We start from the raw sequence: 27,404 nt of genomic DNA on the forward strand, positions 1-27,404 counted from the left end.
TGGTGTTGATGTTGTATTAGGAGTCCAATGGCTAAAATCCTTGGGTACAATAGCTTTTAATTTTCAAGAACTTTTCATGAAATTTTTTTCAAAAGGAAAGGAAGTTGAATTAAGGGGTATCGGACACAAATCGAGAAAGATAATCAGCTCTAAGAGAATGACAAAGCTTCTAAAGAAAGAACAATGAGGCGTAATTGCACAATTATGTTCGCTAGAGGTTCCCACATCGGAATCATCTATTTCTTCAGATCTCCAAAAAGTCTTGGACAATCATTCCAACGTATTTGAGATTCCCAAAGGCCTCCCACCTATTTGTGATCATGATTATGCTATTCATTTGATTCCAGGAATTGTTCCTCCAAACATCAGACCTTACCTAATGGGAAGACACTTAAAGGTAAAAATGGATCATGATAGTCTTAAATACTTTTTAGAACAAAGATTATCTTCAGAAGAACAACAAAAATGAGTCACAAAGATGTTGGGTTATGACTTTGAAATCATCTACAAAAAAAGGAAGAAGAATGTTGTTGCAAATGAACTCTCAAGAAAGGATGAGGATGTGGAAGCATTCTTTTGTGCCATTTCTATTATCCAACCAGATTGGATAAACAAAGCAAGGATGAATGGAACAATGATGAAGAAGTGTGGGCACTCATTCAAAAGTTGCAGAAGATCCCAGTTCAAATAATATTGCCAGAACTTGATGAAGAAAAAATCATATTGCAACCCGAAGCAGTCACAGAAACAAGAAATCAACAGCTATGAAATCAATCAATTTCAGAGTATCTCATCAAGTGGAAGAACTTACCCGCTGAAGATTCCACATGGGAGGAAAAGAATTTTATACAAAAGCATCCAAAACTACTCAAGCGTTGAGGACAACACTTTTTGAAGGAGAGGAGCATGTTAGGTCCCTATACTACTAGTGTAACCCCTTATTGTTATTAGTGCACCCCCCTTATTATATTGTTGTGCCCATGTAGTCCCCATATTGTTACTATTGTGCCCCATAGAAGCCCACTATTGTTATTGTTGTGCCCTTACATTATTATTGTTATGTCGGCTTTGATTATATTATGACCCCTGAGACTCCTATATATAGAAAGGAGGTATTCTCATTTGTATCATCCAAGAATTGTTCATTTGTATAATGTAAAGGAGGTTGCCCCCTCAAAGACGCTGATTTTTAACGTGTTGATATATCTTTCCTATATTTTTGTTAGTTGGTTTCATAACAGCCACCCTTCTAATCTAGCTTGAGGGACTTAGCAACTCTTCAATGGTTAACACAGTGATTTTGCAGTTGTGAAAGCCACAGTTTCTATAGCGCCGGAGGCATCAGGTGATAGAAGCCTAACAAAAGGTATCGTTAATCAAGCCCTTTCTTGCTTCCTGTTGGCCTTCTTCCCACAACCTACCTTGGAGCCTAGCTTCAAAACAATTAAGGGAAGGTCATACTTAGAATAGGCATTTAATTAAAAATAACCAAGATCTTTGCATCCCACCTAGGTCTTAGGATTTGCATTTCATATAGGTTAGTGAAGCATGCAAGCAGCAATTGTTTATCCGGTTACTTGGTCCCAATTTTATAACAAGCAAGAGTGTTGACTCCATAAGGCACTAGTCTCAAATATTATATAATCTAATCTCTAAAATCTTGTTAAATTTAACTAGGTAGCTAGGCCACTCAAATGTCTCCTGGACTCGTTGGTTCCCAACTTTTCCTTCATCATATCATTTCCATAGGGTCTACCCCCCATATCCTATCGTTGGGGGACAGCTAGAACGGAGAGGCTGGGGATCAGGGTGACAGCCCCCAACCTGAGTCGTTGTTGCAGTGCCTGTACAACCTGAGTGACAACAATACCCAAGAGGCAAAGCTATATAAAATGAAGTGTGAATATAAAGAAAACCCTAATAAGACACTCTTCCTAGAAGTATTATACCAATCTCATGTGACAAACACCTTAGTTATTGTTCTACAAAAGAAGAGGGAAGAAGAGAAGTCTCACTTGCTCAGTGATAAAGATGAAGAAGTTAAAGAGGACTTTGAAAATCTAGGTGATGGGCAAGAAGATGAGTTCTCCTTGGGTCCACATGATGAAAGGAATGATTTTGAGAACACGTGTTAAGGAGGATGAGTCTATGGAAAGTGAAGTTGAGACTAACCTTACCTTTCTCAAGGATATTACTCCCAATGATTCTCCTCTTGAGAACCTTGAGGAAGGTGATCCCATTAGCCCCTTGAAAGATGACATTGGAGATTATTTCCATATCGAAAAGGAGATATGGGAAATCGTTGGTCCTCAATTCGATTTTGCTCCCATTTATGACACCGACAAGGAGGATGAGGTTGAGATTGGTCCTCCCTTTCTCCCGGGCATTGTTTATGATGACGTATCCATCAATACCCTTGCGAACGAGAATATCATTTTCCATTGCATGAAAAGGGGTAGTTGGAGATGATTGATTCTCCTTTTAGGGGAGATGCTATCTCTGATACTAATGATGATGAAATCGATAAGGCCTTTGCTCCTACTTGTCCTCCTTATGATCCCATGTTCAAATCGCTTGAGCATTTAGATTATGATTTTGAGGAAGAAAAACTCATTGAATATAGCACTTCACCCTCCCCTTTGCCTTTTTATCTTATTCATCATTATGAGTCTTCCTCAAGTGATTCCCTCCCCCCTTTTCATATGATCTCCAGTGACCATGGGCACTTTTGCCTTCCTAGGTATGATGTTCAGGAAGAAACATCCACTAGATGCATCCCTCCTTCCCCCTGATACCCTCGGGTTTGTGAATACAATCACTCCATTGAGAAACCAATCTGTTGTCCCCTTTTGTGTTTCAAGTCTCATTTCTACTCCCATCTGTTGAGAAATCTAGGGCATCATGTGTTAGACTTGCTTTCTCTTCTATTATGACATTATATTATGATGTTTCACTTCTTTCAATTAGTTATGTTATTGTTATTAATATTAATGCCAATCTCTGAAGATCACAAAAAAAGGAGACAAGATATAGGCAGACAACCAGGGCAAAACCTTTAGGTAGGGGAAAACCCAGTCAAGAACTCTTCCTTCAGTAGATTCATATGACTGTGAGACAACCAAGACATTAACCTAAGCTTCTCTCCATCCGTCAAGTTAGCCTTTCAGTTGAATTAGACTTCTTTCAGTAACAAGAGATCCTTCTTCGAACATAGAATAATTTTGTCTTCTGCAATGGAAAGAAACTTCAGTCTACAATCTTTCTGCACTTCTTCCTTTTCTCCCTGTAACCCATATGAATTCCTGCACTTCTTCCTTCACTGCTTGTAATCCATACAAATTCCTTCTTTAATCATAAAGAATTTGATCCCTACAATTTTTGGAAACTTCAGTTCTGTAATAGTAGTCATCTTCAGTCCTGTGATCATGGGAGAACTTCAGTCCTGTAGGCATTCATCTCCTTCATTAGATTTAGATGTCAAACATCCTTCCTCACTGCTCTTTGTATCTTCTATACCTTCTGCCCGAATTGCATGGTTCTCTCCTCATAGAATTTCCCAAAAATAAGTCGAGTAGCTTTGCTATTTATAGTGGTTGGAACCTATAGTTTGAGGCCGACATGATGGAATGGAAGCCGACTAGAGAAGGAAGGAAGCTGACTTGTAAGGAGACTATTACCCACCATTTTGTGGGTGATATCCCTAGGAAAAAAAATTCTCCAAGATGGTTCTTAGCCAGCAGCCCCTTGCAGCCACCAACTAGCTCATTGTGCCATTTCTCCGCCACCTGAGCCAGCTATGTGGTCCCTCACCCATTTGCTATGATCGTATGTTTGAAGGTGGGCCTCCCGAACCTAAAGGTATGCCTTGTCATTTGGTAATTGAGTATTGTAGTTTGTTTATCATGGACACTTTTGGGCATGGATTAATGGGGGGATTCGGCGGAAAGAGTGGGCTAGGTCTGTGCTCTTGTCCCTTAGACCCCTTTTGGATGTTAACCTTGGATTCTAGTCCCGTGGGATCTCTTTTACTAACCATTTGGCTTTAGGGATGGTATTTCACAGGAAACCCTGATTTTGGTTGCGTGGTCCCGCTCCCTCATCCACATATATTACCCCATTTCCACTCATTATTACCCCATTCATCATTTCTCCCACCTGGGTCCACATTCCTCCATTGGGTCCACATAGGGTTAGCTCTCCCCTTCCCCTTGCCCACACCTTGGATCAGGCCTGGAATGATACCTCAGAGATTGATGCAGATAAAAAGAAAGGTAAAAGCATAACTGGCCATATTCAACACGAAAATGTACCACAAAATGCAAAAGATGGTCGGGACAAACACATTTAGCACGTGGGCAAAAGCCAATACATGAGCTCTACCCCATTATCATGGCCATCACCCTGGTTCCTATAGGTTCTATGAACCTCCATCATATAGGAACCCATGATTATCTCAACCCCTGGTGGGCAATGAACCGCCCTACATTGAAAGGGGGTATCCATTGCTATATCTCACACATCATGCTCTTACCCCTTGAGCTCCAAGCAGTTAATCAAAGAAAAATCATAAAAAGTCAAAGGGCATATAAAGAAGGGTGGAAAAATCAAGGTCGGGGCACCTCATGTACCACGGTTGCTCCCTCCTACACATTATATACCCAAGTGTGGACTTCCCTTTTATTAGCTACCCTTGTACCCCAGCATGTGGCCCAGGGTTGCCCCTTCTCATCCTACTTCATTCACCTCTCTATCACATACCACCACCTTTAAAGGATGTACCTTGAACCTATTATCCCCTTTATAAGTAGAAACCACCTAATAGGATACTTAGCTAACCCCATTTGGAGCTTGGAGACATTAGCACATGCCGAAGCCCATTATGGAAGGGTAGGCCGTTATGAAGTCCCCACTTGTGGTCCATGGTTAGTAAGCTCTTTTACACGATTTCTCTAATGACTTGTTGTACTGGAAGGCTAGGGGATGCATTGGATCTTATGAAAAATTGCAGATGGTCTCCATCTTGGGTTTGGTCTCCCTATACGGGGTCCTAACCCTCTAGAGGGCTACATTGGCACATGTAGTGTGTGTATTGAGATCCATGGGCCTCCACAGTAGTAGACAACACTCCATGGATCCCCGTGGATGTTCATAGATTGCTCGAGATTCACCTATTGGACGAGGAAGATGCACTTGATTCACCTTTGCCCAGCGAGCCCCACAGGTGTACCATGCACTTGGAAACTGACCCAGGACTTGTAAGATGATGTGACATCACCTGCACCATCATCAGAGCCCTTACAGATGATCTACAGGCATCTTCGATTCATTTGGAGACCCATGAGGTTATTATTGTGCCCTCACACCCACTGGGAGCACCACAAATTTATTGTTTGGAGAACAAGGGGCCAACCCCTTGTCCATCACTTTTGAGGGTCCTATTCTTCATTATGGCACCTATGGACCTCATCAGGCCTCTTGGAGGGCCCTACAACATGTATTATTTATCATTTGACCTCTTAAGAGGCTAATTATTTCATTTGTGAGCTAGTTTGGTGGCCTTGTCACCAAAAGTTAGGTTATTAGCACATTATTATTTTTTTGTGCTTATGTAGGCTTAGGAGACTAATTCAAACTCCTCATTAGTGTATAAATATAAGTGAGATGAGTTCATTTGCTGATCATCACTTTGGATTGGATCTCTCTTCTCTTTAGAGAATTTCGCACGTTTTCTTAGAGGATGAATTGGAGCTTTATGAATGAATTTTGATGTTTGGATTTGGTTTATCTTATCTTGGAGTTTTTATATTGTCAAATTGTTGATGGTTGGATATATTCTATTACATGTAAGTACAATCTTTTAATGCTATTCTTATTTTACTTTGTCATATACATTGGATTGGGAATTTCACTATTTTTAAGGCTAATTGTTGCATGCATTTACTACTTAAATTGTGGAATTTTGTCTCTATATAGCATCTCTCAATGTATGGGCCATGTAATTTTGAATGAAATTTCCTAGGGATAATTCTATCACTGAATTCATCTTGATAAGCCATCACCTTTTGCAAGTCAAAGTATAAAGTTGTAAGGTTGCTTCCCCTTGCCCTAGAAGACAAGCGAAGTAGTCTTAAGGCCTCCTTGACCAAGAAACAAGGTCCTCATTCATGTTTATCCTAGACTCCATTCTCCCAAGATTAAGGTATTGATCTACCAAAAGGTGGTCACTCAGAAATCAATTCCTTTTCACCTTCTTTTAGGTCTAGCCAAGTTGGGTCACCTAGGGCATCACTCTCCCAATGAAGTAGCCCTCCAAAAAGTTCGATTTCCTAGTCCTTCCTGCGCTGGTGTGTCCTCAAGGCCTCCAATTTTGAATCCATTCCGATGGTAGAGTTGTGAGATAACCCAAGCCCTAGCTCCGAAATCAAACTTTGCCCTAGTATTCCCAAAGCTAGTGCCTCATAGAATCAATTTGACACCTTTAAGTGAAAATTCTTGCTTTGATCCTTTCCCCTTCCTTGTCTGGGTTAAGAACATCATTGATTGCTAGATTATTCCCCCTTGACCTAGGTTCGGTCCACTTGGTCCGCTGTGGTCCCATACCTTTGAAAGGTCAATTCTTCAAGAACCATTCGAGAAGTCAAGTTCAATATGGAATTTTAGATTAGAAAAATCCTTCGTAAGGCATATTCCTCTAAACCTAACCCTCAACTCACCTCCTTCTCCTAGATATCTTCGTACCTTGCTTCACAAGCAAGAAAGCTCTATTCTTAAAACCCCTTCTAGGAAAAGGATTATAAGGGTCACTTCATATCCATTGGTCGATTTATCCTTGTCAAGTGACCTTTTGTATATGCTGGACCTCCTCCCATCTGTGAAAGTCCGCAAAGAGTAGGGAGTCTTAGCTGAGGTGATAGTGGGCTAAGCCTCCATCGTTGCCCTTTGATCTAGCAATTTCTCTTTAGGAAACCCTTTTATGACCCCTGCTAGTTTGAGTGGTAATAAAGACCAAGGCTTGACTTGATGGAGGAGATGTCGGACAAATAATTTTTCTTTCATGACCTTAAGGAGCCCAAGAAGGGTAACTCACAAAAATAACTTTTGACTTTGACTTAATGAAATCCTAGAGCACTCAATGGGTGCTTTTACCTATAGACTTGTTGACCCAAGCATGAAACCCATGCTTTAATAAGTCAATTTAAAAATTTCTTTTTCTTTCTTTTGACAAATACATTGCATTGAAGACTAAACCTAGTTACATTCTTCGACACTCCCTCTTAACTAGGGAGGTATTCATAATTTCATATAGGTACATGGAAGATCTCAAAATGAACTACGAAGAGTTCTGGCACACTCAATGCCACAGACTAGATACCTGACCAGGGTTATCTATCCGGGTGGGACTAAGATGGACTAAAGCTTTCATCTAGTCTAGGTACCATCAGGCTTACTAACTAGCCATCAACCCAAGGATCTAGGTACGTATCCAAGCCTCAAGGTCAGAGCTCCAAGACCAACGCCACCCTCCCTCTTTGAGAACAAGACATCAAACACACATAGGTCGGCCAGATGTCAAGCATTCGCCATTATATGCCTCAACTCTCCTTAATAAACTAGATATATCCATTTATCCAAGCATGCTTCCCAAGTGTTCAACCTTCTTATAGAGAGATTTACCTTTACAAAAGCAAACCCCATTAAAAATAATCTTTCAAACATACAAACAAGTAAATACAAACCTTTGAGGTCCTCAAATATTTTGGATGCTGACATTATCATCAAGTTATATACAAATTTTGTCGGAAGCTTTCTCCTTATTTCAGCATCAAATATATGTTAATCTAGGTTGTCATTGATGTCAATATAGCAGTGTTTGTGATGGAAAATTCTTTAATACATGATATTGCCTATTGATGCCCATTGATCTTAATACTACTCATGGAGGATCCAAGGAATGAATACAGACGTAATAGAAATAGTGGAACCTAGGAGGAAAGATATCGGAAACCACCAGAAGAGAAAGAGAAAGAGTAAAGAGGAGAAGCCATCGTGAATCAAAGAGTAAGATGAAGAGTTTATTGAAAACCATCAAAGAAGCAAGTTATCAAAGCAAGAGAAGCAGGTTATCGCATATGCCCAAGGGTAAGTGCTATCAGAACAAATAGGAACATTACGTCGGAGGAGTAGAGCTATCGGAAGAGAAGCCATAACGAAGGAGTTAACAGTAATGAACCGTGAAACTCTTTAAATACCACAAAACACATCGACAACTTTATATTGATTCTTTATCGGCGACTTTATTATATGCCACTGCACAAAATCTCCGATTGCGAATTGAGTTGTGGACCTGATTACTCCATTATAACTCGCCCTATTGCAATATCGCATCCGTTGTATCGGAACCTTCACATCGCAAGTCTTAAAGGGATGTAACATTAAAACGTCGATTGCGATATAATATGCGGACCCGACAGCTCCATTAAAATACACCTTTATGTAGTATCGCGTCCGGGTATCGGAAGTTACACAAATCATAAAGGGTTGTCACCCCAAACCGTCGGTTGCGATAAACCCCCGAACCACCGATTGCGATAGCATTGCAGACCCACTGCACCATTATAGCATGGCTTAATTAAATATCGCATCCACAGTAATCGCAAAGTTCAAAGGAATGTCAAACTGCCGATTGTGATAGAGTTGTGGACTTGACAGACTTATTAAAAATAGTTTATTAAATATTGCATCTGCCATGGGGTGATATGTGAATATCGGTGTTATTGAATGTTGCGATTGCGGGATTCTCGTGAAGTTGCGATCGCGGGATTAAGCCATGACGTGACGTGTGGGGACCTCTATTAATGTGGATTTTCATAAAGTTGCAATTGCGGGAGTCTTATGAAATTACGATTGCGATAAAGTGGTGGACCCAACGGGTTTATCAAAACAGTTTAATATAATATCGCATCTAGTAGGGGCAATTGGCCATCGGCTATGTTATGGGCACGACTTGTAAAAGACCTCCGAAAGTTGCGATTTTGATTGAGGTAGTGACGTGGCATGTGGGACCTCCTTGTGGGTATAGCCTCTCTTATATGGTTTCCGTGAATAATTAAGTCTGTGGATGAAAGACTCTTCGATATATTTTAATATACAAGTCGGCCTCCCTCCAATAAACGTGTCTTTCCAGTCATTAGTGAAACCCATATAAATATAAGTTAAGGCACCTCATTTCTGACTATCGGTCTTGTGCATCAATTATAGAACAGAACAACAGTTCACAACTCGTGAACATGAAGGAACAGTAGAAAGAAAGCCAAAGGTCGAGAAAAAGAAGAAGTTGAAGGTCCAGCGGAAGACGAAGGTCAAAGCATTCTGTTGACTGGGTTAATCATTAAAAGTTCGGACTTATAATGAATCCGTAGAAGCACAGCCCGTGATCTGTTAAAGAGACTGCATAAGACAGGGTTGTTTTATAATTGTGCACACAACCTGAAGCCGCGACAGTCATTCTTCTGAAGCAGTTACTCCTGAAGCGTACTCCTGAAACAGTTACCGTGACAGTTAGAATAGAGGATTGAAACAGAAAGTTGGTGTGTGCAGAGCTTAGTACAATTCATTGAAGGTACATTGAAGTCGTGAAGAGACTATTGAAGACCATGATGTGTTAGTCATCATGATGTGACTTGAAGATTTTGCTTGGATGTAATGAAGAGCAATGGTGACACCTTCTATGAGACAAGGTTGTCATTGATTTTATAGCATGGAGACTATAGTGAAACTGTAGATTGACACAATTCAGTGAAGAAGATTTTGGGAGCAAAGAATTACTATCAAACATATCTAGACAAAATATAGCAGTGGGTTGGAGCCCAGAGGGTTGGTGCCCTAAAGGTTGGAGCCTCGAACAAACAAGGTAGGTGCCTTGAAAGATAGGGTCGGAGCCCTTGGGGTTGGTGCCTCAGAATTGGAAGGATTGGTGTCCTTGGAGTTGGTGCTCCTAAATCCAAGGTTGGTGCCTTGACAAGACAGGGTTGGTGCCCTAGAGGTTGGAGCCTCACAAAAAGTCCAAGTTGGTGCTTGGCAATAGGTTGGAGCCTGGGAGTTTGAAGATCGGTGTCTTCATCTAGGGTTGGAGCCCTATATACATTGTATTTGATTTATTTTAAAGATTATATTAATAAAAGCATTTATTCCTATTGTTCATTTTGTGTTCTCAATATAAGTGATCTAACTGGTAAAAGTAACAATTGAAAAGGAATATTGATTCACCCACCCTCTCAGTATTTCCAACAATATATTCTTATTTCTTTCTTTTTATTGTCATAATGTGCCTCCCTCTTTCCTGGGGAGAGATATCCTTCCTTCTATCCAAGCTCCCTCTTAGCTTAGGGAGATCAACTACTTTCTTCTATAACATCAGAAAAACCTTTTATGTCTTCATTCTTTCTTATAGTACCAAGGTCATCTTCCTTCATCATGCTTATCATCTTCATCACCTTGAAGATTGTGTACCTACAAATCTTTCAATAGCAAGTACAAACAAATGAAAATATATGAAGTTAACAATATCAAAGATGGAAGCATTCAAACATTCAAACTTTAGACATTTGATACCTAAACCTAGTTAGGTACATAATCAACAAAAGAAACACACTTCAAGCTTCTGCTAGGATTATTGTCATAAGCTGTAGATCATATTATTACGACTTAAAGTGACTTAATCAAGGTATAAGACTCTTATTCTTGCAAACCCTAGATTCCACCATTCTGACACAAAGCCTTTAGATAATCAAATAACAATTCTACTATGTTAGACTCTACTAGGGTTTGTTGCAATCTTAGATAAAAAATATATCATCAAGTCCTAGAATATCAACTAAAACATGAGCAACAACAAATAGGTTAGCATATACATATCTAGGATGCACTAGCATATTTATTAGGTAAACCCAAGACACAAGCATCACTACATTAAAGTTAGATATACAACAATTTTGACTAGACTAAGGTTTTTGATTTGATAGATGAATATGTACCTAGGTTTTATTCTTGGGATTTTACCAAAGGTTTAGCTTATAAACCCTAATTTACCAAACCCTAAAGATCTGGGGTTTCATTTAAACATTAACAACAAATGCTAACTTATTACAACCTTAAAGATCTATGGTTTTCGTGAATAACTTAGATAATACCATCAAATACTAAAGACTAGGATTTTTGCCATCACAACACCCAAACGTAGAAATTCATTATTCGTTCTAGACTTTATTAACAATCCTAAGAGAACTAGGGTTTCATTATCAACATGCCCTTAGCAACAAGAGGCTAGGGTTTTACGGTGAACCCTAAGAGTTAGGGTTTCACAAGAATGATCAAATTATAGTTTAATGAGGGTAGATTTAATCTGATGATTAATCACCCTAACAAGAATCTTTAAGATTCAAAATCCTAGACATAACAATGTTAGTAATGTAAAGCAAATTAAAAAGAGAAAGAACATACCTTACAACAATAATTTATGATTTAAGACATACCTTGAGATAGTCTATAATAAACTCGGTAGGACTTTAATTCTTGATGGACTTCCAAAACTTCTTTCCTGCTTTTATCCTTTGAGGCTTCTTAGTACCTACATAGCCTTTGTGCATTTTGCAAGCTTTTCCTACCAAGGAGGGTTATGAAGAACAAGTTATTAGCATATAATACAAACAAACCTTAATGAGGAAGAAACTAAATATGAAAAGATGAAACAAGGAACAAGATACTTATCTTTTGGTAAATGATGGAGGCTCCCTCTTAATCCAATCTTTGAGGGATACCTACAATTTGAGATGGTTCTCTTACAAACCTTGTAGGATTTTCTAAGTACTCCCTTTGAAGACTCTCTCTAAATTATGACAACAGTATCTTCAGTTTTATTCACTGATCTGAGTCATCATTCTTGATATATCCTTGATGTCTTTAGGTTGGTCTGCTTTCTTTTGACTGTCACTGTAGCTTTTCTTTTTGTAACTGGACTCATTCCAACAAACTTCAATGACTGGTATATGAATCCTTGCCTTAGAATGATAACCTTCGAAGGAGAAGAGGCTGCTATAGAACTCAACAACAACTGTTGTAATCCTTTGTTTATCAAACACTGACGAGACCTTTAAAGTTGGCTTCCTATTCAAATGTTCAAGCTCAGAGTATATGTATGTAAAGTTTTGTAGATGTTCTATGCTAAGAGCAATTTCACTTTTCTCACAGCAATCATACAAGTAGTTAAGCAAAATGCAGATAGAACATATAAGCAGATCTTACAGAAGACAAATCAGAAACAAGAAAAATGTGTGTGTTCGTTTCGGCGGTCAACAGGATGCTTCAACCAGCAAAGTCTCCTTTGGTCAGCCAGCCCAGATGTGTCACAAGATCCCTCCAACTAGTAGATGAGTCAACCCAAGTCAATTCTACAAAAAGTCAACGCTGTCCTGAAAAGTCAACGCAGGGGCAGCAAGCTAAAAGTCAACGCAGCAGCAAAACGGTCAACCCTTTGACCTCGATTTTTGTGCCAGATAGTACGGCCTTCAAAAATCGAACTTTCCACCAATTTTCAGCTTGATTGGACCAAGCGTTGACCAAAGTCAACGCTGGTCAAACTTTCTGCGAAACCCTAGCAGCAGAAACCCTAGCAGCAGAAAATCCGTACGGTCTGTCCTCTTCGTCCTTCCCACGTGAGGCTGAAATTCGTCCTCCAGGTAGCGTACCCTCTAAGATGAGAGAGGAAGATGTGAGTTGAGTTGTGTTAAAATTCTCTCCAACTTTTCCTGTATATATATCCATCAATGAGGGTGTGTGACACATTTGTTGGGCATGTGAGCCTACATTACAAAACTGGCTGACCTTGCACATATAATTTATTAAGAATAATAAATTCACAATATAAGTTCTGCTCATCGGATTAAGACTATTTTTATATGGATTTTACACCTCTCAGAAAGAGGAATCCAACAAAAATATTAGCCTCTTAATTTGAGCATCAGAACATGGAGTTTGGACCTAGTTGTCCAAATTTAACACTCCCTCTCAACTAGGGAGAACTCCATTTATTAGTGCAATCAACATCGTGGGTCATCCCGCCGAAACTTGCTTTGCTGGCTTCTTTATTTCAGAACAGAAGTGGGTCAGTCACAAAGACATCATTCCCCGACTGACATAATCAGTCCAGAGGTCCCAGACCTCACAAATCTTGATCCCAGATCAAGAGGTTGGACCATGCCATCCTAGATAGAGAGTACGGCAATCTCTGATGCGTCCATCAGTCTTTGCTAATAGTCTCTAGCTTTTCCACACCTCATTGGCCAAATGAGAGGTACTTCCCATGAGCCCTGAACTCAATGGGTAGGATGCATACGGGGCACAGATTAAATGAGTGGCGAACCAGCTCAATAATCACAAGGGTGGGGCAGAAGCATTATGAGTGCTTATAGCTTCGAGAAGCTATCCCCAAAGCCCCCCAGAGCTCCCAGAGCTCATCGTCCAACAGGACCCACATCATAGGGTCTTTCCACGACACCAAGACTCTCACGGAAGGTTAGGAACTTGACCTTCCCCAGGGGCTTAGTGAGAATATCCGCGACCTGCTCATCAGTTCCTATATGATCGAGCCTTACGGCGCCTCGCTGTACCATATCCCGGATAAAGTGGTACCTGATATCATTATGCTTGGATCGGTCGTGGAACACAGGATTCTCAGTCATACGAATCCCACTCTGATTATCACAGAGTATTACAGTGGTATCTAGCACATGTTGGAACAGCTCACTAAAGAGCTTCCTCAACCAAACTGCTTCACAACAGGCCATACTAGCAGCAATGTATTCGGCCTCCGCGGTGCTCAAAGCCACCGACTTCTGCTTCCTGCTCATCCATGAGATCGAAGCAGAACCAAGATTGAAACAGCATCCAGATGTGCTCTTACGATCCACCACACTGCCAGCCCAATCGGCATCAGTATATCCCGGAGTATCACACTCCCGGCAGTGTATCTCAGCCCATGGTTTATCGTGCCCTGAAGATATCTCAAAAGATTCTTGGCACCAACCCAGTGAAAATGATGAGGCTCAACCATCTGTTGGCTCAAAGTATTCACTGCAAAACATATGTCCGGATGGGTGTTCACTAAGAACATTAAAGCTCCTATGAGTTGACGATACTCAGTAGGATTGGCCAAGATAGGCCCTGCAGTACTGCCACTCAACTTCTTAAAGTTGAGTTCCATTGGTGTCGACACAGACTTACAGTCCACCATCCCAAATCTTTCCAGAAGCTTCACAATATACTTTCCTTGAGAAAGGAAAATCTCTCCAGGTCTCTGCCAGACCTCTAGGCCTAGGAAATATTGCATCAGTCCTAGGTCTTTCATCTCGACCTCAGCAGCAAGCTCCCTCTTACATTGATGAATGAGAGGGTCACCACCTGTCAGGAAGAGGTCGTCCACATACAGCACTAGAATGAGAGGCTTTCCTTCCACAACCTTAAAGTAAAGGTTTGGATCAGCGTTGCTTCGAGTGAAGCCCAGCTTCATCAAGTAACTATCCATCCTCTCATACCAAGCTCTGGGTGCTTGCTTTAACCCATAGAGGGCTTTCTTTAACCTGCAGACATAAGTGTCTCGATCTTGAACTTCAAATCCCAGAGGTTGTTCTACATACACCTCTTCCTTTATAGCACCAAGCAGAAAAGCGGTCTTGACATCCATCTGATGAAGACTCCATCCTTGCGTAACAGCAAGGGTTATGATGGATCGGATGGTGGTATATTGAGCCACAGGTGCAAATATATCGTCATAGTCAATTCTCAATCATCATGGATCTGCACCTCAATGACTGTAATGTTGCTCTCATTATACAGCATCACATTGCTACCCCAAATCAACAAGAATGACAGATCTGGTCTTTTCATTGTAATATACTCCTAGTGGAGATTCATATCTTCTTTGCTGTCTATGCATCATCACGCTGCATGCTACCCATGCTGCCTTTGCATCATCACGTTGTAACACTACAACACAGTCAGATCTGCACTAATTGAGGCTTACGATCACCCAATCAAGCCTCCAAATTAGCTCCCACAGGTTGCCCAACCATCTGATCCAAAACTGATCAAATTCCTTGACCCAACACAAGGCATAAATTGTTGTTCCAATCTGTTTTCGCTGCTGCTCCTAATTGTGACTGGTTAGGGCATCCATATGCTGTAACAGCCCTTAACCAAGTCACCAAACAGTCTTCAAAAACTACGTGCTACCCTTGTATAAGTCCTCTGCATCCACGCTGTTGATTAGGGCTCAATCTAGCCCCAAAACAGTGCCACGCAATGCCTTTTCAGTGGGGTAAGGGCCTGCGGCCTACCACAGGTGGCTTCCTGTACCCACGGCCTGCTAAAACAGAGTTTCCAGCCCGCACATAATATTCAAATCAACCCAGAATTTTGTCTCCTTTATTGAGGCCTTTCTGCTGGTTAATTTTCACTCCAAAACAGTCATAGGAGTGACCTAAACGTCCCCTCTTCCTTCACTGGAAATGCCCTTACCTGCACCCAATAAAACAGAGATTTAGGGCCCAATATACTGCAGATTTAGGGCTCCTATTCTTAGCGTGTAAGGGCCTCTTGGGACAGCGTATGAGGGCTCTTTAGAACTGCGGATTCTCCTCTAGATCTCTCTGTCCACAAAACCCAAACACGTGGAGAGAGTGCAGTGGTAGTCTCCCTCTTAATGCCAGCTTCTCTGCAGAAGTCTTTGAACTCATTTGACTCATATTCAGTGCCATTGTCAGTCCTCAAAATCTTGATCTTCTTTCCGGTCATATTTTCCACCAAGGCTTTGAAGGTACGGAACCACATGAAAGCCTCATCCTTCTTTTTCAAGAAGTATATCCAGGTTTTGCGAGAGAAGTCATCAGTAAATGTCATATAGTAAGAACATCCCCCCAGGGATGTTACGGGCAACACACCAGAAAGATCAGAATGGACCAGTTGCAATATCTCAGATGTCTTTGTGACACTTGAGGGGAAAGGTCCCCTTGTATGTTTTCCTTCAGCCCTTACATACACCTTTATGATTATTTCCAAAATCAGGCAGCCCTTCATGTTTATGATCTTATAATGCTGCCTATGCATCATCATCATGCTGTCCTATATATCATTGTCACATCACAGCCATATAAATCACTGTCATACAAGAATCACTTCCATACATCAAGAAACATTGTCCAAATATCACTAAAGTCGCTGTCCAAACATTATTGTCATAGGAACAAATATCTCTTCCATATATCATCTCCATTTGTCAAGAGAACAATATCACTGCTATGCATAACTGTTGTAAGAGTAAGTGACACTACAATGAGTGCAGAAGATCACTGTCAAAAACTCTGTCATATTGTCATATTTCACTGTCATACGTACAGAAGATGGGGTCTGATAATAAGCCCACTTGACTACCCTTAAGCTCTTCCATATATCCATTTTTAAGACTCCGAATCATCTACCTTCTAACAGCCCTTGTTGTCCTTCTCAAGGGACTATACTTGGAGCTTTACCAAGCATCTTCTTACAGCCCATTATACCAGAATTGCAAACTGTCTAATCTGGACCATAGTATCTGGCAAATTCATCATTATAAAAGACAAGCACATACCTGTGATAGACGTCATATTTCTGTCCACAACTACATTTTGACCAATGCACAGGACCCTGAAATTTCGGCCCTGGTTAGGGCTTTCTGTGGCTTCTACGACAGCCCACTATACAGCCTTCAAACCTCTTTAATTCCTACGTTGATGGTCAAGGGTACTGCGGCCTTCTTCCTGCTCCTTGCTGGGCCTCTCGGCCCTCTCAAAACAGACTTTTGTCCCATTGTAAAACTCAAAATCACTCAACGGCCTGTGCATAGAGAATAACCCTTGCATTTATGCTCAGAGCTCCTCTTTACAAGCTCAGCTAGCCTCCTTCCTTACTTGGCCAATCAGATCATAAACAAAAGACACAGAAATACTCCTCTTCGCATTTTGGCCAGAGCCTTAAGCCTGCAGATACCTCTTCATCACTACGACTTGACTCTTCATGACTGCAGCCTCATGTCCTTATGACTGCGGCTTCCTTTACTGCCTAAACATATCCTCTACAGCTGCGCTGTATATCTTTCCGTTACAACGTATATCATTGATAGCGTATATAATCTTCTATGTACAACGACACAAAGGCATCCATTGACTTCGATTAGGGCATGATTATTTCGATGATGATTGCTATAGATAGAGTTTGTCTTCACCTCAGCTCCGATACCATGTAAAGTTTTGTAGATGTTCTATGCTAAGAGCAATTTCACTTTTCTCACAGCAATCATACAAGTAGTTAAGCAAAATGCAGATAGAACATATAAGCAGATCTTACAGAAGACAAATCAGAAACAAGAAAAATGTGTGTGTTCGTTTCGGCGGTCAACAGGATGCTTCAACCAGCAAAGTCTCCTTTGGTCAGCCAGCCTAGATGTGTCACAAGATCCCTCCAACTAGTAGATGAGTCAACCCAAGTCAATTCTACAAAAAGTCAACGCTGTCCTGAAAAGTCAACGCAGGGGCAGCAAGCTAAAAGTCAACGCAGCAGCAAAACGGTCAACCCTTTGACCTCGATTTTTGTGCCAGATAGTATGGCCTTCAAAAATCGAACTTTCCACCAATTTTCAGCTTGATTGGACCAAGCGTTGACCAAAGTCAACGCTGGTCAAACTTTCTGCGAAACCCTAGCAGCAGAAACCCTAGCAGCAGAAAATCCGTACGGTCTGTCCTCTTCGTCCTTCCCACGTGAGGCTGAAATTCGTCCTCCAGGTAGCGTACCCTCTAAGATGAGAGAGGAAGATGTGAGTTGAGTTGTGTTAAAATTCTCTCCAACTTTTCCTGTATATATATCCATCAATGAGGGTGTGTGACACATTTGTTGGGCATGTGAGCCTACATTACAAAACTGGCTGACCTTGCACATATAATTTATTAAGAATAATAAATTCACAATATAAGTTCTGCTCATCGGATTAAGACTATTTTTATATGGATTTTACACCTCTCAGAAAGAGGAATCCAACAAAAATATTAGCCTCTTAATCTGAGCATCAGAACATGGAGTTTGGACCTAGTTGTCCAAATTTAACAATGTACCACAGGAGTGCGTCCTTCTCTTCAGCTTTGAAATGGTTCAGTCTTGGGTTTCTTATGTCCATAGGAGTGAAGTATAGATTTCAGAGGCTTTTAATTTTGAACTTACACTTAAATTAGTCCTTAACGAGGTCAACAATATTCTTAACAAGTTTGACCTTGAACCATTTGCAAGAGAAGATACTTCGTTGATCTGTAATTTTACTGAGATAGGCATATATACCAGAGATCTGAAATTACACAGAGATTTTGGATCCTTCTAAAGTGAAAGAGATGATGCCCAACACTTCGATTTATTGCTTAATGAGCTCGACCTATCATGGGATGCTAGATTAACCTTTCGTCTTTCAAAAATGGTGTTTTTGTGCCTTCCCTCTACCTTGTAAAGGTCTGCATTTTTGTCACAGAGAAGAGGGTTGATAAGAAGTGCCCAGAACTTTGTTTTGCTTGTCAATGTGCTCAGTCAAGAGACAACTGCTTTTTCATCTAGTTGGATTTTTAAAACAGTGCTTCTAAGTGTCTTCATCCTCCTTATTTAAGTCTGTGGCCTTATTCACTGTGCATGGGGCTAATTGTTGTGCCCATAGTTTGTTCTTGTCTTCCTTAGAAGCTCGGTCATGAGAGACTTTCTTCCTTTCCTTATCTTGTAGTCTTAGTGATCTCTTTCCTGCCCTAATACAAATGAACCTTGCTCTGATACCATGTTGAGAAATCTAGGGCATCATGTGTTAGATTTGATTTCTCTTCTATTATGACATTATCTTATGATGTTTCACTTATTTCAATTAGTTATGTTCTTGTTATTAAGATTAATACCAATCTATGAAGATCACAAAAAGAGGAGACACAAGATATTGGCGGACAGCCAGGACGAAACCCCTAGGTAGGGGAAAACCCAGTCAAGAACTCTTCCTTCAGTAGATTCATATGACAGTGAGACAACCAAGACCTTAACCTAAACTTCTCTCCATCCATCAAGTCAGCCTTTCAGTTGAAGTAGTCTTCTTTCAGTGATAAGAGATCCTTCTTCAAACATAGAATAATTTCATCTTCTGCAATGGAAAGAAACTTCAGTCTGCAATCTTTCTGCACTTCTTCCTTTGTTGCGTGTAACCCATACGAATTCCTGCACTTATTCCTTCACTGCCTGTAACCCATATGAATTCCTTCTTTAATCATAAAGACTTTGATCCCTGCAATTTTTGGAAACTTCGATTTTGTAGTAGTAGTCATCTTCAGCCCAGTGATCATGGGAGAACATCGATCCTGTAGGCATTCATCTCCTTCATTAGTTTTAGATGTCAAACATCCTTCCTCACTGCTCTTTGTATCTTCAATACCTTCTGTCCAAATTGCAGACTTCTCTCCTCATCGAATTGCCCAAAAATAAGTCGAGTAGCTTTGTTATTTATAGTGGTTGGAACCCATAGTTTGAGGACGACATGATGGAATGGAAACCGACTAGAGAAGTAAGGAAGCCAACTTGTAAGGAGACCAAGGCTTGACTTGATGGAGGAGATGTAAGACTAAAATAATATTTCTTTCATGACCTTAAGGAGCCCAAGAAGGGTAACTAACAAAAATTACTTTTTACTTTGACTTAAGGAAATCCTAGAGCACTCAATGGGTGTTTTTACCTATAGACTTGTTGACCCAAGCATGAAACCCATGCTTTAATAAGTCAATTTAAAAATTATTTTTCTTTCTTTTGACAAATACATTGCATGGAAGACCAAACCTAGTTACATTCTTCAACACCATCATGACCTTGTAGCACCTACAAAGCATAGTATTATAAACAATGATTGTGATAGGGAGTTCTTGAGAGTGATCATGCATTCCACCATTGTGTACCTAGAGGGAAAGCCCCGCACTTTTAAATTGGCTTATTTTCCTTCTCCTAGGGCTTCCTTTTACCTCGAATGGAGATCATATTTTCCCACCTCCCACCCACTTCATCCTCCATATGATTGTATCCGCATTCGCTTTGGTACATGAGTAATCATACTGGAAGGCATATGTATATTGATGTGATGATATGTTGGTTGCATTGGCTTTAAGATTACACTTAGTATTAGCATTACTATATGCATATTAGGGTAGGATGCAATGCATGCTGATTTTTCGCATTAGAACTAACATCATATGATATTATCATGGTAGATTAACTACATTTAGATTAAACTTGCATTGAGAATTATTTTTCTTTCTTGTTGATTTATATGGCCTAATATTAAGCATGGGTGATCGTAAGACACCACAAAAACATGTTGCCCCATGTCCTTGGTCTTTGATATGTGCAGGTAAATGGTCTGCAATACTACGAGATTGTTGGTGTTTTCATGACCTCCCGTCAGAGTAGCTTTGCACACCGTTCTGAGAGCTCATGTCCTAGTTGGAGCCAGATGTTACCCACCACCTATGGGTAGTATGCATAGGAGAAAATTTTTCTCATATATGGTCCTCAGTCGACAGTCAGCAGCCCCTTGTAGCCCCCAGATAGCTGGATGTGCCATTTTCTCTGCCACCTGAGCCAACCATGTGGTCTCTCGCCTATCTGTTATGAATGTATGTTTGAAAGTGGGCCTCCCAACCCCAAAGGTAAGACTTTTCATTGGTTTGGTTGAGTAATTTTGTTTACTTTTCATGGGCACATTTGGGCATGGATTAGTGGGGGGATTTGGTGGAAAGAGTGGGTTAGGTCTGTGTACTTGTATCCATTACTAGATTTCGTGGTCACCCTGTATCCTAGTCCAGTGGGATCTCCTTTACTGGCCATTAGCTTTAGGGATGGCACTGCATGGGAAATCCCAATTTTAGTTGCATGGTCCCGCTTCCCGATGCCACCTACATTACTCCCCTTCCACTCACTTTAGCCCTATTCATCTCTCTTCCCATCTGGGTCCACATGTGCCCACTAGGACCACATAGGGTTAGCCTCCCCTCCCCTTGTCTATACCTTGGGTCGGGCCTGGAACGATGTCCCAGAGGTTGATGCAGCTAAAAATAAAATAAAAAGCATAATTTGAACACTTTCAACAAGAAATGTACCACAAAATGCAAAAGGTTGGCTGGGGAACACAAATTTAGGCTTTAGCACGTGAGCAAAAGCCAAACATAAGCTCTACCCATTATCCATGGCCATCACCATAGTTCCTATGGGCCCTAGATGAGCCCCCTCCATCATTAAGAAACCCATGATTGTCCCAACCCCTGGTGGGCGATGAACTTCCCCACCTCAAGGGCGTATCCACAGCTACATATTACACATCATGCTCTCCATCCCTCGGAGCCTCGAGAAGTTATGAAGAAAAACCAATCAAAGGCAAAAGGCATATGAAGAAGGGTAAAAAAACAAAGGTCGGGGTAACTCATGTATCACGATTTGCTTCCTCCTACACTCATATACCCAAGTGTGGGCTTCCCTTATTACAGTAATACAGCTACCCTTGCACCTTGGCTTGTGGTCTAGATGATTCCCCTGATCCCCACTCCATTCCATTATTATATCATTTGCCACCTACCACTTAAGGGATGTACCATGGACATGTCACCCCCTTTAGAGGTTGAAACCACCTAATAGGGTCCTTGGTTAACCCCCTATTGAGCTTGGAGACACTTGTACATGCCAAAGCGAACTATGGAAGAGCATGCCACCATGAAGTGCCTCATTGATCCCATGAATTGTAAGCTTTATTACTTGATTATTCTAATGACTTGTTGTATTAGAGGCTAAGGGGATGCATTGGATCTTATGCAAGATTGCAGGTGGGTTTTCATTTGGAGCTTGGTCTCCCTATACGGGGTCTTAGCCCTCTAAAAGGCCACATTGGCACTTGTAGGGTGAGCATTGAGAGCCATGGGCCTCCACCATAGCAGAGATTACTTCATGGATCCTTAGCATCAATAATTGATTGCTCGTGTTCCACCTTTTGAATGAGGATGATGCACCTAGTTCACAATGCCCAGTCGGCTCCACACTTGCACCATACACTTGGAAGATGTTCCAGGGTCTAGAAGATGTCTCCTACTGCAAAGGGAGAGCTTACATCACCATCCTAGCCCTTACCGATGGTTTACAGGCATTTTCAATCCACTTGGAGACCCATGAGGATGTCCATATGCCCCCACACCCACTTGGGAGCACCATAGGTTCTTGTTTGGAAAACAAAGCTCCAACCCCTTGTCCACTATGTTTGGAGTCCACTTCTACATCATGGCACCCCTTGGACTTCATTAGGCCTCTTCAAAGGCCCAACGACTCACTTTGTTGATCATTTAACCTTCTTGAGAGGTTTATCTTTACATTAGTGAGCTATTTGGTGGGCTTGTCACCAAAAGTATTGTTATTATGCACATTATTTTATTTTAGGGTCTCAATTAGGCCAATTTAGCTAAATCAAATTCATTAGAGTGTATAAATAGAAGTGAGATGATTCAATTTGATCATCATCACTTGGATTGGATTATTTTCTCTTGTGAGATTTTCGCTATCCCTTTTGGAGGAGGAGTTTGGATGTTATGGATGAATTTTGATGTTTGGATATCTTTCTCTTATCTTGGAGCTTCATTATTGGCATAATATGATGATTGGATATACTCTTTTGCACATGTAAGTAATCTTTTCATGTTAATTCTTGTTATTTACTTTGTCACATGAATGTTGTTGGGATTTTCGCTATACAAGTCTAAAATTTACTGCTTTCTAGTACGAAGTTGTGGGAATTTTGATCTTTTATAGCATTGCATCATTGCATGGGCCATGTGTGAATGGGTGAATGTTCCTAGAGATTATTTTGTCAAAATACATCTTGATAAGTCATCAATTATTGCATATCGAAGTATAAAGATCTCAAGTAGCTGCTCTCATGCCCTAATGCCATGCAAAGTTGCTTGATGACCTCCTTGATTGGGTAAAACCTCTTCCAAACCATAAATTATCTTGACTCCATCTCTCCCAAAGGACAAGGCACTAATCCTTCCATAGGTGATCACTTTAAAAAGCATATTTTTCTCACCTCCCCTTTTCTTTCTAGGCCTAGCCTCAATAGGTCACCTAGGGCATCATTTATCTCATGTTCTAGCCATCAAAATACTTCAATCTCTTGTCCATTACTGCGTTGAGGTTTTTTCTAGAGGCCCTCCAAATTTCATGAAATTCCGACAATGGGACCTCGAGATATTACAAGCCCTAGCTCAAGGATCGTTTCTTGCCCTAGGTTTCCCTTGGCTAGTGACCTCATTTGGATCATTGCATTCTATTCCAAGAATATTTGTCCATTGATCCTCTTCTCTTCCACAATTAGGTCAAGCCCTTCCTTGAGTGACCAATTCCACTTACTTGACCTAATTTTGGGTCCACTTGGTCCTGTGTGGTCCCGCAACTTTATAACTCCAATTCCACAAAGATCACATAAAGACCAAGTCTCCATAAGGATTTCTAGGCTTAGGAAACATCTCTTCAAGATACATTCCCAAACCCTAGCCTCAAGAATCCTTTTAGCCCTTCCTAGAGAGCCTACCACCTTGCTTTCCAAGCAAGAAAGCCATACAATTGAGTCTCTCTTGTGAATAGGCCTTAGGAATCACTCTTTATCCATTCATAGATCCATTCTTCCTAGTGATTCCTCCTACACTGGGTCTCCTCCCATCAGTGAAAGTCCGTAAAGAGCAGGGAGCCTTAGCTGAGGTGACAGTGGGCTATCACTCCATTGTTTCCCTTGACCTAGTAGTTGCTCTATAGGATTCCCTCCTAGGACTCATGCTAATTTGAATGGTAACAAACCTGAAATTAAACTTACTTGCAACATTTGTCTTAGTCAAAGCCAACCGAACCAAAGGCATGATGTGCAAATCAATCACTCTATCAGAGCTTTGTTCCTACCAGTATGATTTATAAAACACAGTGTTGATATCCATGCTTGTTACAAGATTGTAACATAACTACACCTGACACATTATACAGGCGTATATATATGCCAGACATACACAAGTGAGAGCACATCCTTATTTCAATATACAAATTATGAGTAGCTCATTAACAATACTAATTCAATATGAATGGACTTAGCAAGGACTTAGTGTTTACATGATTTTATTTCCTTTAAATACATATGGGAAACAGAGCTTCAGATTGTACTCACCTCCCAACCTTGACAACCTGCCATTAGAATCCTTATGCAACAATCACCCCCGAGCTAACTTCCAGGTCTTGAGAACACTGCTTCAGGTCCAGTCAAATTTACCAGTAGTCTAGGGAATCCAAAGATCAGAACCTCTACTCTCAATCAGTACCAAGGTCTCCAGAGGTTTAACCTCCACCCCAAATGTGTTGTGACAATAACCCCACCCAAATAGAAGGAATCCAAGGTCTGCAATGGCAGGTCAGCTTCTCGATTTAGTTATGCATTCATTCTTCGTGCAACGATAGCGCTGCCTCCACCTCTGGTTTGGTGTTTCTACAAATTTATAGTTTTGCCTCCACTTCTATGTTGGCGTCTCTATAGACCTATAGCAATGCCTCCATCTCTGTGTTGGTGCCTCTACAAATCTACAGTGTTGTCTCCACCTCTGCCCTTTTCCAGTCTCCACTTTTCTCCATTTTCCTCCTTCACTGTCGCGTCCTTCCCCGGCTTGATCCCCTTCTTATTTTTGTTGTCCGAACCCTACTTGAGGTTAGTTAGAGCCCAGACTAGCCCAACCCCTCTATACCAACCAAAAATGTCCCACTTGTCCCTTGTACTCAGATTTTTGTGGTGGTTGACCCTGTGATGACTAGTCAACCTTGCAAGCCAATCAATCTCATGCCATTTGGCCTTTTTCCCCTTTGCCTGCCATTTGTCAGTCTCCAAGGCTTGTTCTAAAACAACAAAATATGCTTATGTAGAAATATCCTCTCAAGTCCTGAAATCACTATCCCTTTGCCTTTAGCCCATGTACCTATAAAAATATTTGCAACATTTATAAAGGTAAAAAGTGACCAGGGTGTTATAGTATTCTAAAAGAAAGCTCTTTCATCCTCCACTTTCTTCATATATATTATATAATGAACACATTCTATAGAACAAAGGATTTCTTATCTTATTCAATATGATTTCCATGCTTCTTATATCATAATGTGGCAACATATTTTTATTTATATCATTATGTTAATCTTGGCAATACATTTCTAGGTTCAAGGATTAACTTAAGTCAGGAAAAGAAATTTACAAAGAAGAGTCTTTCAATTCCAAATACCTTTGGCATGAAAATTAACCCTCTTATGGGGGATCAATGGGATTGTTGAATAGGAACATTGGATACATCTCTGGTCCTCAATGCTAAGTTCAATATTTGATATTTTTGAAGGATACAAGATGATAACGCGAAGACATTTTGATCTAAGTTATAAAAAATATTTGACAAGCATATGGAACCTTTTGTCTTGTAGATATTAACACTCTACAAAAATTACCTGCAAATGAATTCTTAAAAAAGAGGAAAAATATACATACAATGGCAAGAACATAAAAAATATACATAGAGATTTTCTCCCAAAACCGGGAAAACCAAATTGATTTTTCATTATATTCCTTTTAATGTTACAATACATTATATACATGCCAAAGCATTCAAAAACCCCAATCCATTAACCCTGGATTAGAACATAACCGTAGTTCCCTTGACCAGATCTACAAAATACCATGGGCAAAACCATCATGCCCAAAACCATGCGCAAAAACTATGCACAAAACCGTGGGTGGGTCCATCCACCATCCTTGTGTACTGCTCCTCTGCAACCCCCCACACTGCACCCAATGCAACATAACAACGCGTGGATTTTGGAACTAGTCGTGGAAAGAATATAACACATGCCCAACATGTCTTAAATTTCAATTGCTTCTGCTTAACCTTCACATTGTTCTTCCAGGTTTCAACTTTCTTTCTTATCAAAGTCTTCAGAGAGAAAATAGGGTCTTTATTCCAGTTTATACATAACTTATAATACAGAATCTGGTTTTATACTCCTGCTCTTTGGTAATGTACATCATAGAAGCCCTCAGTCAGCCATAGAGATCACTGACATCACTGGTAAAAGGTAGATTTATTGGAGTAACTCCATATGAAAAATAAATGTTTCAAATATGTCTTCTGTGATATGGTGCTAGAACACAATGTTTTGTTACCACTGTTAATGCCAGGACACATCAACCCATCAATTTACTTGAAAAGATTCCTTGTGGCTGGGACGACGACTATGATGCCAACAGCCAAGAACATCAAAAAAGGGAAGAACAATTAACCACACTTAACTATTGATTTATCAATTTGTGCCAGTAAGTCACCTGGAAATTCACGGATAAATTTTCCAAGCAGTAATTCACTACGCCCATTCAGTTTACCAGTTCCATAGGAATCTGCAGTATCAAATAGATTAATTCCATACTTCACAGCCAAATTAAATACCGCTTGCAGCTCATCATCCATTGATTCTTGATAGCCCCACAGTAACTGGTTACCCCATGCCCAGGTACCAATACCCATTGGCGATACAGTCAATTGGCCAATCTTAACCTGCAAATTGAACAAACATGTTACCCCTTACCTATAAATGCAGAAAATGAACTCAACTACTAACAAGTTCACCTCATACTAAAGTAAATCATTGTAAATTCCAAGAATGTAGATGTCAAGCACCTAATCTCATCCAGCCATGACGTCTTTCTCATGAACATATTTACCAATTAGAAAACAAAGATGGAAAAAGAAGAAATATTTCAGAATAAACAAGAACATAAGGAATGATTCTGATTAATAAGGTTTCAAGTAGTGTTCACAGCATGCATGTCACTGTTGACAGAATATATCAAAGATGGCCAGGCCAGGACATAAAAAGAAAAAGGCATTCCTATTACCAATGTCTATTTTGCCATAAGAGATAAATATACATATATGCTCCACACCTTAAAATGGGAAACTTTGCAATGTTACAAATTTTAAGTTCCCAATTTTAAAGATTTTCAAACCAAGCTCACCCTATGCAATCTCTAGTCATCACAATATGCACCTAATAGTGGAGGGGTCGATGAAGTTAATCTGATACACCCAATTTGGCATGTCTAATTACAATCAGGAAGATGCAATGATTTATGCCTTCGTGAAGAAGTGGCCATTCTGTAAAATGTCAGCTTAAGTGCAAATGTCATTAGACATGGCATTTGCTCATTCATATTG

General features: G+C 40.4%; 1 protein-coding gene across 1 annotated transcript in view; it reads right to left on the reverse strand.

Annotated features, from left to right (window-relative positions):
- Positions 1-27,404, reverse strand: part of PLR1 (NAD(P)-linked oxidoreductase superfamily protein) — a 262,291-nt gene that overhangs the window by 153,440 nt on the left and 81,447 nt on the right. The window contains exon 2 of the mRNA XM_089392128.1: positions 26,516-26,744. Within this exon, the coding sequence (XP_089248254.1) occupies positions 26,516-26,744 (229 nt within the window). The remainder of the gene's footprint in view (positions 1-26,515; positions 26,745-27,404) is intronic.

Source organism: Pinus tabuliformis, chromosome 1_1 (assembly GCF_031772625.1).
Source record: "Pinus tabuliformis cultivar Carrire ecotype Pingquan chromosome 1_1, CPIR1, whole genome shotgun sequence".
Lineage (NCBI taxonomy): Eukaryota > Viridiplantae > Streptophyta > Pinopsida > Pinales > Pinaceae > Pinus > Pinus tabuliformis.